This window comes from Lissotriton helveticus, chromosome 2_2, assembly GCF_964261635.1.
Source record: "Lissotriton helveticus chromosome 2_2, aLisHel1.1, whole genome shotgun sequence".
Taxonomy (NCBI): Eukaryota; Metazoa; Chordata; class Amphibia; order Caudata; family Salamandridae; genus Lissotriton; species Lissotriton helveticus.
The window spans coordinates 27,085,807-27,105,936 of NC_136060.1; the positions used below are offsets into that span (position 1 = coordinate 27,085,807).

Below are 20,130 nucleotides of genomic sequence, written 5' to 3' on the forward strand. Positions count from 1 at the left end.
ACATGCTGCGATTTTTTTAAAATCTGAAGTTGCTTGTGATTTGTGCTAAAAGTGGAATGACAGCAATATTCTGCTATTCAATTAGCATCGTTGAAAATACAACTAACCCCACATTACTGCAGCTGGCACATTCATCTTAGAGTCCTGGTGCGAATAAAAGCAACACCGTCTCACTCAGGGGCATTTTGTCTCTTTCGTTGAGGTTTCCCTAGGCATATTGACCTACCTGTTTAATAGGGGCCCATTTTTCTCTAACACTTGAAGTAAAACTGCTATCTAAGCTTGGCTTCTACTCACATCTAGATTAGTAAACTCGAATTATGTGGTAATCAGAATAGAATACATAATGGTGGCATCTCATGACAAGGTTCATCGAGGAACCTGTGCCACTGGGACACTACGTTTCCAGTTAAGGGATTTTCTTAGCCAAATAATGCATTTAGATAGTATTAGCCCTGGTTTAGCTCACTTGAACCTATAGGGCTTGATCAACTGGTATGTGGAAATCCAGAACAACGTAAGATACAAGATTTGGTGATCTCTACAGCTCTGTACCTTTCATTTATGCATAAGGAAAACATTAACCAAGCAAGCTGCACGGTACTCTACCCCTGCTAGTTTAAGAGTTTGTGCGAAGAACCCTCCCTCGTTGTGTAGTATTTCGTTTTTTTGAAGACATGTAAGCATCACCGGTGTCTTGTATTCTGGTAACTCCAAATTGTCTCCTTGCATTTACTTTCACATTCGAGAAAGTGAAAATGTTTTTTTGTTTTTTGTCAGCAGTTTATAGATGGCGTATGCACCATGCTGTTGGGTTGTTTTTGTTTTGTACTTTTCAGTCTGTCACTCATGAAATAGTAGTTTCCCTCAGTTGGGTGTGACACAGCAGTGTTCTTCAGGGTAGAGAGAAATGTACCTCCAATGCCAACCCCCCTAATATCTGCATTGTCTTTCTAGGCCTTATCTGGAGAAGGGCATGGTGTGCCTGGACTAGAGCAAGAGCTTATTTGAGTCACACCACTGAATTAAGCCGACCAATTTTAAGTTACCAAATTGCTATGTAACACGAATTATGAAATTACGTTTTTAGAAAATTCACCCACCATCTAGCAAATTTAATATTTACAGGTTGCATTTTAGTAACTTATATTGTTATTATATTTGTTATTAAAAGGGAGTATAGTATTATTGTCAGCAAATACATTTGTACTTCAGCCCATGCCTATTTGATGAACAGAAAGTCTGACAGATATTGAAGTATAGTATTGTAATGACTGTTATGGCATTCAAGCAAGAGTTCAAATGTGTGTATATCTTTCCCCAACGTATGTATGTCTGAGGGCCATTGTTAGGCGAGGCTTGAGGCTAGATCTTTTGAATTTACTAAAATGAAATGGATAATGCTCTTGCTTGGTTGCTTTCAGCCAGCCATCTTCACCCATTTTTATCTTTTTGTGTCATCCATATTTTTCTTCCACACCCTACATACAACATGGGGTAGTGGGTCCCTCCTGTGAGTGATGCTGTTCTGCCCTCTCACAAGGGGCACATTCACAAAGAAATTCCCTTCAGTGCCAGCTCTGACCATAGCAATGTGTGTGTTAAGAGGCCTAGTAAATATTTTTTGCTTTTAGGCTATGTGTTTCTTTGTAGATTGACATGGCCCCAGAAGCTTTCTCAACAATAAGGCATTGCACAGACCTTGACAAAACCAACATTGATCAAACCAAAAGGCTGGCAGCCAGTTTGAGGGGCTGTTGGCTTTTCCAATGCTTATTTTCTTTGCCGAAATACCAAACAAAACAATGAGAACAGATCCTCCTTGCTTTACTTTTAAAATTTCAATTATGCATATCTCTTATTTTCACCTACCCTGTTTCAGGGCATACATTCCAATTATTCACCCATTATGCAATGGCTAATTATACAGCTTCTTCACCAAGAAGATATAAGGATGGTCTAGATTTCAATAGGCGTTTCTTCATTGCTTGATAATCATTGTTCATGATGGGTGTAGTATTTTGTGACAAGGTTCTTTAAATGTGGTGATTTGTATCCTCTGCACACTAAGTTTGTTTGTTATGAATTGACAATACTGTGCATTGGTTGATCTATTCAGGGGTCTCCAATCTTTTCTGTAATGAGTGCTACTTATGTTAAACGAAAATCTTTGAGAGCTACTAATATTATTAGCATTTTAATAGTAGCCACTATATGCAAGGTTTCTAGCAGCTTACTACCAGTGATGATCTCGGTGCATCAGGCATAGTTGCAAGCAGTAAAGTAAAAAAAAGCTCTGTCAGTCTGAAATTCCTCCACATGGGTAAGCCATAGCTGCAATGCCTCTATCAAGAAGGTGTAACATTGGTAAATAGTCTCCTCAGTGCCACATTTTTGTCTCAAATAACAGCTTAAATGTATTTTGGAAACTCAGCCATTTATCTTAAAATATTAGCTCATAAGTTCTGAAAATGAACCCATTTTCATCTCGAATACACACTCAATTTTGCTACACATTATTTATTTCAGCTAAGCAATAGCTTCTAATTTAGTAGGGATTGACTACACACAGGAGTGTTACTTCCATGTAGCTGGAGAGCTAACAGTAGCTCACACGCTACTTGTTGGAAAACATCGCCTGTGCCTAATCCACATCGCCTGTGCTGCTGAGGAAGGCCTCTGCAGCACCCCCAGGGCCTCCAAGACACAGTAGCCTCACTGTGTGTACTCCTCAGGTCTTATGGCTGCCTAGCTGCTTGCGAGGTACCTGAATGTCAGCAGGAGTCAGGGTCCTTCTCCTTCTGGAGTTTGCATCTCGGTATGTCTATTCCTCATAAAATTCAGGGAAACCCTTCAGGCTCCCCTCCTGAAAGTCCATCCCTCTACTGTCTCCAGAAGATGTAGAGCGGCCAGTGCTACTGGCCCTGGAGAAACTAGTCCTAGTCCTGAATGCCAGCCAAAGTCCGACGTCCTTGAACTAGGGGTCAGGTGTCTTCTCTTGTCCAGTTGGGAATTCCTCTTTTGTTGCTTCCCCCAGGTCAAGACTGTTGTCAAAAGTCTCTCTCTTTTGCATGGGTTTTTAAGGGGGTAGTGGAACGTTTTCAAAGCTGGGCACCTCTGCCCATCATCACTCCACACCTGCCCCAACCCTCAAGCACAGCATTTGGGACATTTTAAGATGGTGCTGTCAATAGGCCAAATGCAATAAAGTAATTAGCACATGCTGTTTCCGTACCCATCCGCTCATCTCCTAGGAGTAGAACTAATTACTGGCAAATGGACCTGTTGTTTAGAGTGGCCCATGATCCTCCAGCTGGGCAGCAGAGTATCTACTTTGGCTCAGTAGGGTGTTTCAAAGGCCTGTATATTATTAGGAGTGGAGTCAGAGAAAATGATGAATCATAACCTGACAAAAGGAGTGCGTATATCGGGAAATTAATATCAAACCTGCATTCTGAATCCTGATTTACCATAGGATTGGTGCATTGGTCTCGTCCCCATTGAAAAATTGTACTTTGATGCAGATTTTGCCCCTAGTGTACAGTTAGAATGCTACATAAATCCAGTGTAGCGCTCCAGATGTACATACTCACACTATTATTGCCCACTCATATTATAAGACCTGCACAGGGCTCAACCAATCTCTGAAGAGTTCGGTCAGAGACAGACTACTGGGCAGCTACCATCCTGAGTTATTATTTTCACATGCTTATCTCTCATGTGTGCACACATTTGCACGTGCAACCAACCCAGAGCTTTTTTACTCTGGCTGCACAGCAACTGAACTTATCTTAAAATGCAGACTCTGGTGGTTAGCACTCCTAAGCCATTATAACGGAGCTTACAGTGAGTGAAAGTTGGGTATTGAGATTTACAGCAGACGTTGAAAATCCAGTTAGTTCAAAAAGTGACAAATCCAAACGGATTAAAGGGGAAGAGCACACGTATCTCAATATAGTTGTCAAAATATCTATTGTGGAAGCGGTACACCTGAGCTCTAGTTTATATATTTGAACAAACTCTTATCCTGGTAAAATAGCATTCTCTTGCTTTGCTTCGTTTTCTTAGATGCAAATGTACATTATTATCAGCAAAGGAAAGAGAATGTGAATTTCATTAAAGATACGAAGACCAACAATGTCCTTTATTGCACCCACAACAACAAAAGCAAGAAATTGCAACTCTCAAAAATTCTAGAAGTGAATATAAATAGTCAGAACCAGCAGCCATCTTTTTTTCTTACAGTGCTGCAAGCAAGATAACAAACACCAAATTTAATTCATGCTTTATAATCTTGAATAAATTTGAATGGTGTAAATCCATACTATGAATGTCTGTCTCATCTTTGAGAGTTATCGTCCAAATCCTACCTCCGATGGTTTATATGTCCTGACCTTTATTCTATAAACCAACAAGCAATACATATGAGGGAGGGCAAACTTTCTGCTTGGGATATGTCTTTAATAATATCCAGATTTTCTGTTCACCATACTGATGCAAATCTGCATTTTGTGTCAATACCAGGATGCTAACCTTCTGCAAGATCATAGGCTTGTCAACAAACTATCAATCACGCTATTCACAGGTCTGAAATAGTAAATTCCGAACATTGACTCATCCACCTTTATCAGCTGAACAAAGCATATCCTGCAACCACCCACCTACCTTCTGAAGCTGATGCCCTCTTATAAAATGTGGACTAAACCATCTTACATTCACCCTTGCTTGTTTCATGGCCTCCTTCACACATCAAGCCTAGGTTGGAGAACATACAGGCCTAAGTGGCTGTTTCAATTAAATCAGTAATTGAGACACACCATGCAAAGTTTACTGTTGCCGTTTTCTTTTTTTCAATGAGAAAGCTTAATCCTTCCAGTTGATATTCCCTGTTAGTCACATCCATAGCTCTCTGAAGTCCTTCTGAGGGAGACCAAAGTTGTCCTGCAGACAACTAACCACATCTCGCGCCCCAGCCTTCCAAACTTGGATCTGATTCTTTCGCTAGTTTTGCCTCCTCTCCCCAAAATAAAGAAACTCGTTCCTGTATTTTTGTCACCTGCCAAAAATTTACAAGAACTTGAAAGTCCACCTAGAAGAAAGTTTGCTTCCAGACGCAGTTCTCTTTTGGAACCTTTATTAAAGTATGTTGGTACCTTCTTACGTCCATTTTTCACGTCACTCATTTCTTAAATCCAAGATACAACAAACTTTATATAAAATTTTTTGAAGGCCTACACTTTGATCCCAAAACGCAAGCATTTATAATGCTTGACATTTTATATTATACATACATTCCCCAAGATGATGCATCAGATGTTCTGTATCTATACCATTAACATTTGTCAAAGGTACATTGATGAATTTTTTTTCATATGGATGGGTAACGAAGTTGATTTGAACTACTTCCTTCAGTGTTTAAACGGCAAACCCGATATCAAGTTCCATATATCCAGGGCCACTGGAATTATGCAATTGTGTGGCTGTGTCGCATTTTACATAGTTATGGATTTGCCGCATTTGCCACAACTCATCATCTACTGCATGATATGCAGACTTAAAATTTTTTTTTTTGAGCTCATACGGTTCAAAAGTGACTAAAAACACAGCGACATGTTGCCGCGCATTGGAAGGCTCTTTGCAAAAGTTAACTGATCAGCTTTCTGTTCATTATTGATATATTTGGGAGTAAAACTTGCACTAATGAGGTGCAACCTACGCCCAGACAGTGTTAAATATCACAAAATGTGCTGCATTACATAGCATAATTTCCCTTTTCTTGCCGCATGATTTTGCCTTCCCCTGTCACATAACTCCTGCATATGTCCAAAGGGGAAAAAAAATACATTTCTTGGATATTAAAGCACTACGATCAGTCTGCTGTACACATATTGCTATATCAAAAACCTACAGACAAGAACAGTGCATTGAGTTATCATAGTTTTCACTCAAGAAGCCTACAAGATACCCTCCTGTTTGGACAGTTCTTGCGAATTTGGCACAACTGTTCTAAGAACACCAATTACTTCCACTATGCAAATGAATTATACCAAACATCTAATTAAGGACTCCTTAAAAAGGGCATAGTTCACTTCTTGTGATGGCCTTCTGGACAAAAAATTTAAAACAGCAACTGATAGAATAATTTACGCGTCAGCCTTTTTAAAAATCATCTACCAAAATTGGCACGTTTTGCTAATTTTTTAATACAAACCAAAATAATCTGTATTTACGCTGAAAAAGAATTGAAGTATTGGAAACCAACTGGTACGTGCTTACATACCTGTAGCGTCAGCACTTAAAGGAACACTGAGAGACCAGTGGGATTACCATGGTAAACGTGGAATCCTTACACTTCATTTTAACACCGTGACTAAAGGACTAAGTGAAGGTTCAGAAATACAAAATATTGACCTTGACTATTCTAATACACCCCTTGTAAATGTCACACTACAATATGGGGTCATCTCTGACTTAACAATGACAGTCTTGTTGTAGGAACTACAATGCCAATGAGCAAGCCAGGTGACGTTAATGTACGTACCACTGGTATAGCTCTCTGCTCACACAACTTTATTAAATCTACAATGAGGACTACTTTCCTCGATCTTGCTTGGATGCGGAGGGAACAAGGATGCCGGACAAAGCAACCGCACCTAGATTTGTCCACACTCTTTAGCAAATCTTGACAGTAACAAGGGATCCAAAGTCTTCTGCACTCCTTGCAATCATTTATGGACGTCGGATAAAAGTGGAACCTGTACTATACTGGTATCAAGGTAAACAATCATAATGGTTTCAGTCTGGCATTTACAATTACATACCCGGGACTTACTCTAATAGCATTTATACTTTTATAGTGGACCTCGAAAGCAGAAGGTCTCTCTCTCTAATCTTCCAAGCCATTTTCAAAGAAGTTAGATTGCATAGAGCTTAAACCTGAGACAGGAATGTTTCAGTTTGGAATATAAGAACTCACGCTGATTTTTTTCTCTTTTAATATTAAAACTTAGGTGTTCAGTTTACCATAAAAACTTTCAATTCGATTGCTCTTGTTTTTTTTAGACATCAAGTGCCGCAACATTGCAGCTTACATAAAACGAGGATTTGTTTTTTTATCGAGCCATTCTTTCACTTTATTAAACATAATCTCTCATCTCATATTAAGTACACTAGTTCCCTGTCCTGAGCAGGCCCCACAAATGACAGTGATTGGAACGCGTTGACACTTCCAACAGGGTCACTAAGCGAGAAAAGACTGTGTGGAGGCTAATCGGCTGGAAGGACTACAAGGCTACTATTATCCCTTCTTGATATCATTCCTATACTCCCTGGCTTTTTGAACAGATAACATTATTAAGGACATTGATCGTACATGGAGTTTTTAAAATTCAGGAACTGGAAGTGTATTCCATGTTGGTTTCATATTTATTTGACTTTCAGTAATGTTTCACTTATTGGATGGTAACCGAGAAAAGCACAAAATTGAATCTACATTAATTATCAATATGTTTATGATAAGTTAATTTATGAATATATTTATATGTATGACTTGTGTCTTCTGTTGATGTTACATTGCATGCCAGTGAATTGATGAGATTAACAATGAAATATCTTTTTCTTGATCCTTTTGTTTGAAAACACTATTAATATTGAGTCACGAAAAGTATCCTTTCTTTTTCATCTGTCCTTTTCACATGAACACATTGTGGGCCTTCCTTTCTCCCATAAACCGAGCTACTGCACTATCGTGACCTCTATCCAAGGTTTGCAGTCCCCTTTATCTGCAAGTATGCATCTGCAAGTACTATTTGGTGTCCATCATCCATTGGTCTGGTGAGGTGCATTCACGTTTTGTGTCTGCTCACTAGAGAATGGGGCATTGGGCCAGCCCACTTCAGTCACTGGCTATGTGTCACTGTAAGTGACGGCATTTTGTCTGATCATGTGCATATCCATCAGAAAAGTGCATTTCAGTGCCAGAGGTGGTCAGCTAATGCTTGACTTTGCCAACACATTTTTCCTTTCCATTCTTCACTTTTTAAATTATCCTTGCGTATTTAAACTAAGTCTTCATGTTACAGTAATGCAAAGCCAGTTGTACCTTTTCTTTGCGAACATATTATGATGTGTATTAAAACTATACCTGTTCTTAGTGCACCCTCCTGATAGGAGGAAGCACCCATACCGTTTTGTTAAAATGTGATGCGGTGGTTATTTTTTTTGTTTTAATTTGAAATATCTTTCGTAATTACTAGCATAGAGCCACCACATAACAATATTGTCTTTTTTTCCCTTTTATTTAATTTTGTGGCATATACTTGTTTTAAAAAATAGTGAACAAAATAGCCACCAGACTAGCTTGGTAAGACCAGAACTATTGGCTTTGAAAGACAAAACGTTTGCATCAGCTGCACTGAAAAGCAGACTTCAAACATTTAGATCTATGCCAGAAATGTAGCCTATGGTGCATGTCTCGTCCTAGGGGACAAATAAAAAAAAACATTTTGGGGACTTTAATGTCCAACATGTCAACCTCAACATACCTAAAACATTTTTCTGAAAACTCTTATGTGAGTTTCAAAGGCTTTAAAAAAAAAATCAAAATACATTTCCCCTGTTTCAGTTCTGTGAGATTACTAGGTGCACAATTAAGCACCCACCTTTTCTGCATTTAACCTGTTTTACTAATTTCAAAATTACAATATGTAACTAGACTGTAGTGTGATTAGATTCGAGGATATGAGACCATGCTAAACACCATGGGTTTTGCCTGTCTCTAGTAAAACCATTTATTTACTATCTACAATTCCTTTTTTATGAGCAATGCATTTGCAATCCTAGTCATAATGTGCCTAGCAGCAGGTTGTCTGTGGTGTTTGACACTCTCACACACACTCCCACCACATATCCGCATATTTTTGTACCATCGTTTTCCAGTGCAATCAAAGAATTTCGAAGCCATATCATCCTGTAGTCGAATGGTTATATCTGTTCTGAGTAGGTGGGTCTTTTCCGTTATTTAAATAAATCATTTACACTCCATAGGCATCCTTGATTAAAAAAAATAAAAAAATAATTAAGGAACCTTTCTCTGTTGCGGCTTTTGTATTAAGTTGTTTCTTTTTTTAGTTGTTTTTTTAATTGACCGAATTCTTCTGCTGTCTGGCATTCTTAGGTACAGAGAATGGTTTTGCATGGTGTTAGTTGTGCCTATCTCCTGACTGGTATTGGGCTGATGACAGCCATGGAAGGTCCCGATACACCTGTTGCTCATCGTCCACCTTGAAGTCTTAATTTAGTTATGAGGTTGCCATGCCTGCTCTTTTCAAGTTGATAACGTTTTACTTTTCGTTGCAAGTGATTCTCAAGAATCACTTGCATTTCTGGTGGGCTTGATTTTGTCAACTAAGAAATCCAAAGTACAAATGCAAACCCTCAACAGCACCAAGGAATGTATGGGTGTGGTGACGATGAAGGATTGCAACCATATTATAATATATTATTGAGTACATTGGAATGTGAAGGGAATCTTTCGCTTTTGCCTTTTTGATTTGTCAATGTACTTTGTGAGAGTCAGTATTGTTAGGTTATTTAATGCTATCACCGTTTACACCGCACACTTCTAGCATTGCAATAGCACTGTAGTGCTATTGCAATGCTAGAAGTGTGTGGTGTCTGGTGTCGTAGTCTGTGCGCCCTTTCTGAGAGGTCCTTGGATTTTAATTGTTTGACTGTGTTTGTTTGTGTTAGGTCATTGAAGGCAGGTTTGTCAATAGTATTATTTAACAATCTTTTTTTTTTTTTTTAGTTAATGTAAAAGCTAAAATGTGTCCAGTAACGTTGTGTATTTTTGTATGTCGAGGATGTATGGCTGCATGTGCAGAAGGAGTTAACTGTTTCTAGCGTTTCTCTATGGTAAATTTGTGTCTATTTTATAGTCTGAGCAGATTGATCTCAACTTTGGCATTCCTAGCCAATTGCATAGATTTGATGCACAGCTGTGTTTTAAGGTGTAGTATCTTTACACTACCTGGTGCAGAATGGTTCTAAGATGTATGTTGATATTATAAGTAGGATTGCTTTCCAATACTCTCCCCCTTTCCAGATTTGAACTAATCCTCCACATATTTAATGTTCGGGGATACACGAGCAGGGCACCAAATCTTTATAATGGAAGAAGCTGTTGTTCCTCAAGGCATCTGAGAGAGGTGAAAAGATACTGCATTGCTTGCATTTGTGTATGTCTCATTGAGATAAAATTGGTTTCTACAGGGTTCACTGTAGGAGTGTTTAATGTTCTCCTAAGGACCCGCAGCGTACTTACCAAGCTTAGAAGGGTGAGGCCGATGAGAACATCAGAAAATATAATTTTTCCCCTGAAGGTGCTTTTCAGGTTCTTGAAGGAAGTGTAGATTCTCCTTTACACAATAAACTGACGTTAAAATACTACGCATAGGTCCCATGCCATGTTACAAACTCATTTATGTCACTCAAAAATAGAAACCTAATACACCACTAAAGGATTCTTTCACCAGATGAGCTTGCTTATCTCATAATTATTTCTTAGAATGCAACAAAGACTGCAGGTAGACCAGCCTCAATTAGAAGAAGCTTTTGCAGTGAAAGCTATCATGCTGTCTTCGTTTTTGAACTCCGAATTGAAAAACTCCTTTTAGAACCTGAAAACCTGCAGCATTTGAACAAAACGACAATTGAGAGGTGAAAAGCCTTACCTCCCTTTCATATATCAGCACATTTTCCATTATCCTTATGTTATGCATATTTGTGTAGGGCACCAATCACCCTTGATGGTATCCATACGCTTGGCAGTTGGGTAGGTAGCAGTCTCCCAGGAGATTTATTCAAAAAGTCAGCTCTTCAGCTTCTTGCAGAACTCAAGAAGAGATAAGGAGGCTCTGGTGTGGTGTGGTAGGTCATTCCGTTTTTTGGGGGAGATGTATGAGAAGGCGCAACCTCCTGCTCTGTCTTGCTCATCCCTACTCCTATCCTCACCTTCCCAATCTGGGACACAAGCTCCTCCAATTGTTTTACGCATGGTTAGTTTTGGGGTTTCTTCCCTGCCTTTCTGAAATTGAATTTGCCATTCTGTATTGCCTATAGCAAACACCTTGGAATGTTGGTCTCCCTTTGCATTTATCAAGAAATATACCAGCATCTGCTGTTCATTTAAGAGGACCATAATTCAGGAGAGCTCACTCTCAGCGTCTTTACCCAAGACAAACAAAATATAAATAATGCAATAAAGAATGGTACTGTATCATTTTAACCTAACATGGGTCCTTCTTCTCTTCCGTACATTCTCCTGGATGATAAACGCCTGTGGATGTGGCTACATACCTGCATGTTTTTCACGCTTCTCTCTCAACTGATTTACATGTCTTATTGCCTGGCTGGAACCAAGGTGCTCAGAGGCGACTGGTAGTGGTTTGCAGAACTTTCTAAAAACACGAAAGAAATGTATACATTTTTGCCGCTCCGTCCAAGTAGTGAACTCACCTAGTGCTGGCATGCGTCCAATACACTCCTTCTTTTAGGTGTATTCTGCATGTGCAGCACTATGTCTTTCTGCTTGTTTTCGCTGAAGCTCTGTTTTTGCGTTTTTAGTATTATATTAATGTTCTTGTTCAAATTCTATTGGTACCTTTTTGCAAATCGATCCCAAATCATCTGCACCCCTTCTCTTGGTTAGTTTTTTACTGACCTTGACCAGTGGTACTGCAATGTTGTCTGTACTGCATTTCTGGCGGGCTTGATTTTGTCAACTAAGAAATCCAAAGTACAAATGCAAACCCTCAACAGCACCAAGGAATGTATGGGTTTGGTGACGATGAAGGATTGCAACCATATTATAATATATTATTGAGTACATTGGAATGTGAAGGGAATCTTTCGCTTTTGCCTTTTTGAGTTGTCAATGTACTTTGTGAGAGTCAGTATTGTTAGGTTATTTAATGCTATCACCGTTTACACCGCACACTTCTAGCATTGCAATAGCACTGTAGTGCTATTGCAATGCTAGAAGTGTGTGGTGTCAGGTGTCGTAGTCTGTGCGCCCTTTCTGAGAGGTCCTTGGATTTTAATTGTTTGACTGTGTTTGTTTGTGTTAGGTCATTGAAGGCAGGTTTGTCAATAGTATTATTTAACAATCTTTTTTTTTTTTTTTTTTTAGTTAATGTAAAAGCTAAAATGTGTCCAGTAACGTTGTGTATTTTTGTATGTCGAGGGTGTATGGCTGCATGTGCAGAAGGAGTTAACTGTTTCTAGCGTTTCTCTATGGTAAATTTGTGTCTATTTTACAGTCTGAGCAGATTGAGCTCAACTTTGGCATTCCTAGCCAATTGCATAGATTTGATGCACAGCTGTGTTTTAAGGTGTAGTATCTTTACACTACCTGGTGCAGAATGGTTCTAAGATGTATGTTGATATTATAAGTAGGATAGTAATGTTATGTTGGTAATTCGTTGACAACTATAGAAAATCAGGACAATTACGGGTAGAAAGCTAAGCCTCATCTTGGATATAATTTTACCAATTTCATAGAATTCACTAATGTTCACAGAAGTGTGTCTGGAAATCTGTGGCTGGCCTGGGTTTCCATGAATACTTCTGGGAGGGTCACATGATCTAGTTTGGCTTCAGGTTTCTATTTCCACTGTGCAGAGCTCTTCATAGTGGAGAACTCTGCACAGGGGGGAAAGGATTCCCTGTGCAAATGCTAACTATTGTTTTTCACCGTTTGGGATATATTTATTATCACGTGAAGAAAACCCCTTTCACCTAAACCCCAAACAGATCTGGGGGTGGCCTATTCGCACTCCGGGAGGAATTTACACCAGCCTTGTCTGGAGGAACAATTCCCATCTTTCCCAGGTTTGAAAGGAAAATTAAAGGAGATTTTCAATGCAGACAAATGTACTCTGCTTGTGGGCGTTCACAAGCTTCTAAGGCTAACAACATCATGAACCACAATTTTCCCATCCTCTTGAGTGGGATTAATGTATGTGGAGAACTCTGTCCTCATGGGTGAGATTTCGACACATGTAAATGGGTTTACGCCTGCTAAGAATGCCTTTGTAAATTCCGGTCAGGCATAAAATGGTTAATATTGGTCGTACGTGTATAGCTTTGTAAGTTGGACCGTATGTCGTTAGAACTTTGTTGTGCTCAGGATAACATTTAAATAATATGCACTCAAAGAATTTGAAATGCTGAGTAAATATGTAGCATATCTGAACTATGTTTGAGGTATTTGAGAAAAGGTCCGTCTGCTTTGTACTAGTAGGCGAGTGTGTGAGATTTCTTAGAATTATCTGTTTTTGGTAGCATCTTAATAAGAGGAGGAAAAGGGATATCTCTACATTGCAATATTCGTGTGAGATATGTTCTCTCGGATGTTGGGCAGTTCTGTGGGAGAAAAGCAGAATATACAACAATACAAGCCTTGTTTATTTATTTATTTATTTAGTGTATTTTATAAAGCACGCAGATACCCCAACGGGGTGTCCCGGCGCAGGCTGTGCGATTTTAAGCTGAGTTAGATGATTGTTGGAAAGAGAGTTAGCAGAACAGGAAAGTTTTTAAGGCTTTCCGAAAGGGGAGTTCTTCCTGAATCATCCGGATGGAGATTGATAGCTTGTTCCAGAGGGCAGAAGCACAAACTTGAAAAGTTTTTCCGCCAGAGCGGGTTTTTTTGAATCGGGGAGTAGTGAGCAGGTTTTTTGAAGAAGAGCGAAGGAGCCTAGTATTACTATAGGGGGAGAGGCAGGTGGAAAGATAGGCAGAACCCATACCCCTCATAGCACGATGGGCCAGCACTAATTCTTTAAATTCTGCCCTTTTTTGTATGGGCAGCCAGTGTAGTCTACGGCGGTGGGGCGAGATGTGCTCACGTAGGGGAATGCCACCAACCAGCCGTACCGCGGCGTTCTGGACTGTCAGGAGTCGATGGCATAGACCTACAGACAGTCCGGTGTATAAGCCATTGGCGTAGTCCAGGTGCAAAGTAATCAGCGCCTGGACTATAGTCTTCCTGGTGTTGTTAGGTAAAAAATTGATGAACTTTTTCACCATCCTTATTTTGGCAAAGCATGCTGCAGAGACCGTATGTACTTGTTGTTGAAATGATAAGTTGGAATCCCATCTGACCCCTAGATTTTTCACCGATTCTTTAGGCTGGGGGGGGAGGCACACAAGTCAAGAGGCCACCAGATATTGGGATCCAATGGGGAAGGCTGGTGAAAGAATAGTACCTCCGTTTTCCCCGCGTTAAGCCGGAGGAAATTATTGTCCATCCACTGGGCAATGGTGCGTAGGCAATTTTTTAATGGTTCAAAGGTGGATTCTGTGGTGCTATTGAACGAAAATAGAAGTTGAATATCATCTGCATAGGAAGTGGCCTTGATTCTTGTTATCAAATATACATGGAACGCAGTGCATTCTTTTTTTATTAGGGTAAGACATTGGATAAGTAAGATGGGATGTTACCAGCACTTGCATATGTCGGGTATTCTAACTTGGAGATTATTTGAATTGTGGCATGTTTGTATTTTAAAAGTTAAAGATAATTGGCTCTGTGTTACGACTCCTACATTTACTACTTCCTGCACCATTGTTTTTATATCATGCTTCACTCTGTTAAAAAGACCACTTAAACCCAAAACTATATTTCCCAATGGAAAGCTTAATGTGCCTTTGGTAAAATGAATGATTAGATGACTGACAGTTTTTGGACTCAGGTTTTCTCTTAATTTGGGACATAAACTTGTTAAAGCCAGGTTGACTTCAAGGCAAGCCAGCTGGGGGAAAGCCGCAGGCTACTTTAACGAGAGCCATATGCTTGGACTGTTTGGCTCTTCCAGAATTTGTTTCAATTTCGGGAATGAAGCTGGCCATGAAGCACTACGAGGTTGTTGTGAACCTAACACACTAAAGTATTTGCACATTTAACAGGGAAGTAAATCACAGTTAAACTGTAACCAGCAGCCATTTTTTGATACTGGGCTTCAAGCATTATTTTTGCTTCATCTGACCACTGAGGCTCATAATTTAGTGGCATTCAAGGGTATTTTCAGAAAAACTTGGCACATTAGTAGCATGACGTTATTTATTTTGTTTCTTTCTTGCAAATCTCAACTGAAAGGGTTTGAGATATATAGTCTCCCTTCTTGGAGAACTGAAAAGCTATCTAAACCAGATGATGATTATTGGCTTCTGAAGATTTCACGTAGAGCTCCTCCTGCCTGCAGCCAAGATGGATGAGGACTGCTTTGTCATTGCAAGCACAGGCATACAGCCCTCTGGTGTATTATCCAGAAGTGAATTTATGATTGTCCTGTTCACCGGAGGCTAAGGGAACGCATCAGCTTTTAAGTATCAGTAATGAAATATTTTTATGACAGCACTGCCTTGCCTGTTTCTTGGCAGTTGGTCTCCCTTTTGTTAGTCTTCTTCCTAGTTGTGCCACTGGTTAAGTCTAAATCTGTTCCTTTTGCTTAGTCACAAAGTTGACTATAATTTAGAAACCTTTGGAGTGGCCAAGATCATTGTTGAATGCAGTAGTCGGTGTGGTGTTATCTACATTGGGCTTCCAAAGGTGGTGATTAAGTGCTGCGGCAGCACTAACTTCAAGGGTATTGGGCTTTTTTACAGCGCTTCGTAAGACTTTTTCATGTCCGCTTCTTATTTTTTGCTCAAGTCTACATTGAGAAGGTCAGAATATTGCTGTTGGTGCATTCGACGTGTACTTAAATCTTTTATGTATAAATGATCAAAGGTTACGCCAAGGTGGGGATTGTGAGTCAGCAAGTAACTTTCATAGAGGCCAAAAGGAATATTTTCCTAGGCAACACAGTGTTCTAGACTTACCCATGCATATCTGAAGTTTATGTTGTGTCTCTGGCATTTGACTGTGGATTGGTATGCTGTTTATAAAATGGGCGCTTGCCCTGACTGAGATTTTTTTTTTATACTGTTTTGGCAAATACAGGAGCCATATTGAGTACTACTAAGATGTGAGTCTGTATGTGCTGCAATAGGTGCTACACAATATTAATGCTTTCTATGTGCTTTCAAATGCTGAGAAAATAACTTGTGGAACAGAATTTGGCAGGCAGGTCAGAGAATAGGAAAAGAAAATGATTAACCACTGTTTTGCACTTTCAGCTCATTGGAGTTACTCTTTGTGTATCTTGATTTGGTTAAAAAAACGATTTGCCAGAGAAAGGTGGTAATACCGTTCCATCTCTGTAGACAGAATTGTGAGGCATGGTATAGGACTCGGCAGAAGAGCCTTAATGCATTGCGGGCAGAGTGTAGTGCAATTTTCAGGTTGGTGAATCTTCAATGTTAATGCGCCTCTATTTTTTGTTTTTGTGTGCAGGTGATGTATCGCCAATCAGCATGTCTCCCATCAGCCAATCCCAGTTCATTCCACTCGGGGAAATCCTCTGTTTGGCCATCTCGGCTATGAACTCTTCACGGAAGCCTGTCACCCAAGAAGCACTAATGGAACACCTCACCACCTGCTTTCCAGGTAACTGCACTGCACCCTTTTCTCTCTCTTTACTGAGTGTTTGCAAGAGATAATGCTCGTACTTTAAAGGGACATTTCTAAAAGGTGCACAGAAGTATATTTTTCACCTTTGTGTCACTTGTTTGGATCTGCACCTGTTTAATGGAGGCTATTTCTGGTGGAGTACCCCCTCAGCAGAACATCCAGTTGTTGGGGAGGCGTGGGCATCCACGTCATTGCAGTATAACTTGCATAGAATAAAAGCAGGGAGTCTGGAGTACGCTTTAGGAATGAAGAAATAATTTGTAAGCCTGACTTTTGAGTGCTACTTTTTGGGCACACGTTGTGTGCTGTTGAAAGTGGAGGAAACAGTTTACTCTTTTAGGCAGTGCTTATTTATAAAGTTTTATATAGCGCGAACTTGATCCCGAAGGGTATCAGATTTAAGTCGTGTTCAAGAAAAAGTGCTGATTTACGATTTTTTTTCTGGAAACGAACCTGCTTTTTGGGCTCAAAGCTCCAGGAGGAGCAGCCCACTGTTAGGCCAGAGGGGTGTGGACTAGGGAGGGTTTATCCTTATCAGATTTGGAGAGTCAGGTCCTGACAGCAGCTTCTGTGCATTACTGGCCTGGTGCTTTCGACTGTCTCACAGCTAATCATCCTTCGGTTGTGCTGTCAGAATGAACCCCTTCATTTTATTTTTTGAAATTTTTTCATTGTTTTTTAAATATGCGTTAAACAGAAAAAAAATTGACAGAGCAGACAAAACCGAGTGTAGCAAACATCCCCCCCCCCCCCCTTGAGCTGAGTAAATACAACGGGTGCCAATTCGAAAAGAAGCCAATCATAATACAAAACATAAAATCTTGATAACACATTCCAATATATCATCGTAAAGTACATAATGTGAAAACAAACAGTTGGGCCATTGTAAATAGAAGTAAGGCTGTGACAAGTAGAATAACCAATGCAAACATACATCATTGAATAATACAAAGTGAAAAATACTTAATACGCAAAGTTAGATGGGCATACGTTTCTTAAAGGTAAAGTGACCAGTGCACACAATTCGTCCCAAAATATACCAGATCATTTTGTGCAAATATGCAGGCGATCAATACCTATGGTTGTGTGTGTATAATACCCGAGGAGGTAAAGTGACCAGTGCATAAATTAATCACAGTATACTACTGAGGAGAGCTTTTGGGCAAAGCGGCAAATAGTTAATACGCAAATGCAGTTGATCATCCTAGTCAGCTCTAGGAAGAAGGTACTTAAAAATTAGTAGGTTAAAAAACACCAGGCTTGAGCGATTGCCACCCATAGGGCCTAAAATAATCATAAGCGGATCGGGGTTTGCCACTGCCCCCATTCAGATGAAATTCAAGCTATGGGCAGAGAAAGCCCCATTTAAGACAAGCCACATCACAAGTCCTAAGGTGAAGCCCCTCCTAACCTAGCTTTCTTCCGAGTTTTCTTGATTAAGCCAGCGAGAAAGAGGCTCCCAAATAGCTATGCCTTTCGTTTTAGCCTAGATACCCTTTTTAGAATAGATTGCCTTTTCCAGGGTAAATATTGAATAAAGCCGGGCCAGCCAATGCGAGAATAATGGAGGATTGGGATCTATCCAAGCTGACGTTATGCATAACCTCAACACTGCCAGAGCAACACAAATTAACCCCCCCCCCCCAATCCTTTCTGTCAACCGAGTCTTGAATCCCTAACAGAAGGGGAACATCCTTTACAACGCAACTTTCACTCCGCACTACCATTAGGACGCAGCTATTACAACGCAAGTCGTTACAACGACTTGCGCTGGAGAGCGCTGTAGGATAGGGAATAGTTTAATTTTCTATCCAACACCTTCCCTACTATCCACGGGGACTGGAGTTGGAATAGAAAATTAAACTATTCCACTATCCAGCCACCCCAACGCAAGTCGTTGTAACGACTTGCGTTGTAAAAACTGCGTTGTAATGGCATGCGGAGTAAAAGCATGCGTTGTGATGTCATACATCCGCAACAGAATGGTGGTGGGAGATAGTATGTTTCGGGATAGAACCCGTCCCAGGAAACCTTGTATTTTGATTGAGTGACCAAGCTCCACGCAGGTAGCAAACATATGGACTGAGTCAGCACTGAATTCAGCGCAGCACGGACAGTCTGTACCTTTACCCATCCCCCATTTCGCAATCCTACTTGGTCAAAAATATTTTAAAGAACAGGTTTTATAAAACTGCCTGCCTGCTGGCAGATAATAGATCATTTTGAGCAGATTTAGCAACTCTGCGAAAAACGCTGTTAGTAATATTCAGCTTTTGCTGCCACTTATTAGATACTTTTGTCAGGTCATCAGGCATTAATTAAGCTCTTTAAAAATTCGTAGATTATGCCAATTCAGGAGGGGGTGGATGCACATAGTTTCTCAATTATTTCGCATTTAGTGAAACCAGTAGGCCCCCCTGTCTTACGTAAAAAAAAGTCCTAATCGCATGATATTTAAAAGCATCCCTATTGCTCATGCTGAATTTAGATTGAAGTTCCTCAAAGGGCAAGATCCCGTCGGCTGAACAAAGATACTCTAGTTTATTTACCCCTAAGTCTGCCCAATTTGTAAAGGATGATATTCCAAACATATCCGGTAAATTAGAATTATTCCTGGTAGGTGCGTAATAGTTCAATCTACTGATTCCTAGACTTTTACGTTTGGCAGAGAAAACCTTGTAAACTCCCATAAGGGACTTGAATTTTACCCTTCTGTAATATACAAATTCAAGCTGACTCCACAGGCAACCCCAGGCGTCGGGACCAAGTAAAAGTTTATAAGGTGAAGGAAGTCCTGAAGCGTGAGCTGAAGTTGAATCTTGCATCAATATTGGACATGATTGTAAAACAGTAGTCCAGTAATATAGTTTAAGGTTGTGCAGTGCCCAACCCCATCTTTTCAGAGGGAGAGACAAAAGTTTATATGCCCACCTAGGTTGAGAATATGCCCACACAAACTGAGAAAACGACTGGTCAAATCCTAAAAGCATTGCGTTCGTAAACTCCAAAGGTATAGCTCTAAAAAGATACAAACGTTTGGGGAAAAAAATCATCTTGAGCACATTGCATCGGCCCACAATAGACAAATGTAGGTTGTTAAAACAGCTCAAGGCTTTCTTTGTCTCTAGCACAAGAGGGTCCATATTTTGGACAACAATCAAATCGGTATCGGCCAAAATATCTTTACCTAAAATATTTAGCTTTGTCGACAACTCTGTTTTCTGTCCAGGTGATCTTTTTGTTTATTATAATTTGGGTTTTCCCTTTATTCAGTGCATACCCTGATACAGCCCCGTATAGCTGAGCCGCTGCTCAATTGCAGGAATAGCTTTCTCTGGGTCGGGTGTTACAAGAGCTAGATCATCTGCATAGGCCATGATTTTAGTTTCTAGGCCAGATCTATGAATTGCCAAGATATCCTGGCTTTCTTCCAGCTTTTTAATAAACGGGTCAATGTACATGGCAAAGAGCAATGGGGAGCAATGTCGAGTCCCACATGTTATCTTTATTTATTCCGTCAGTGACCCATTAATAGACACCCTGGCAGTGGGGGT

At 40.0% G+C, this 20,130-nt stretch overlaps 1 protein-coding gene across 5 annotated transcripts in view; it reads left to right on the plus strand.

The window, feature by feature from the left end:
* Positions 1–20,130, plus strand: part of STOX2 (storkhead box 2) — a 599,364-nt gene that overhangs the window by 483,980 nt on the left and 95,254 nt on the right. For all 5 annotated transcript variants that reach the window (XM_078678002.1, XM_078678004.1, XM_078678005.1 and 2 more), the window contains exon 2: positions 16,400–16,552. In XM_078678002.1, the coding sequence (XP_078534128.1) occupies positions 16,400–16,552 (153 nt within the window). The remainder of the gene's footprint in view (positions 1–16,399; positions 16,553–20,130) is intronic.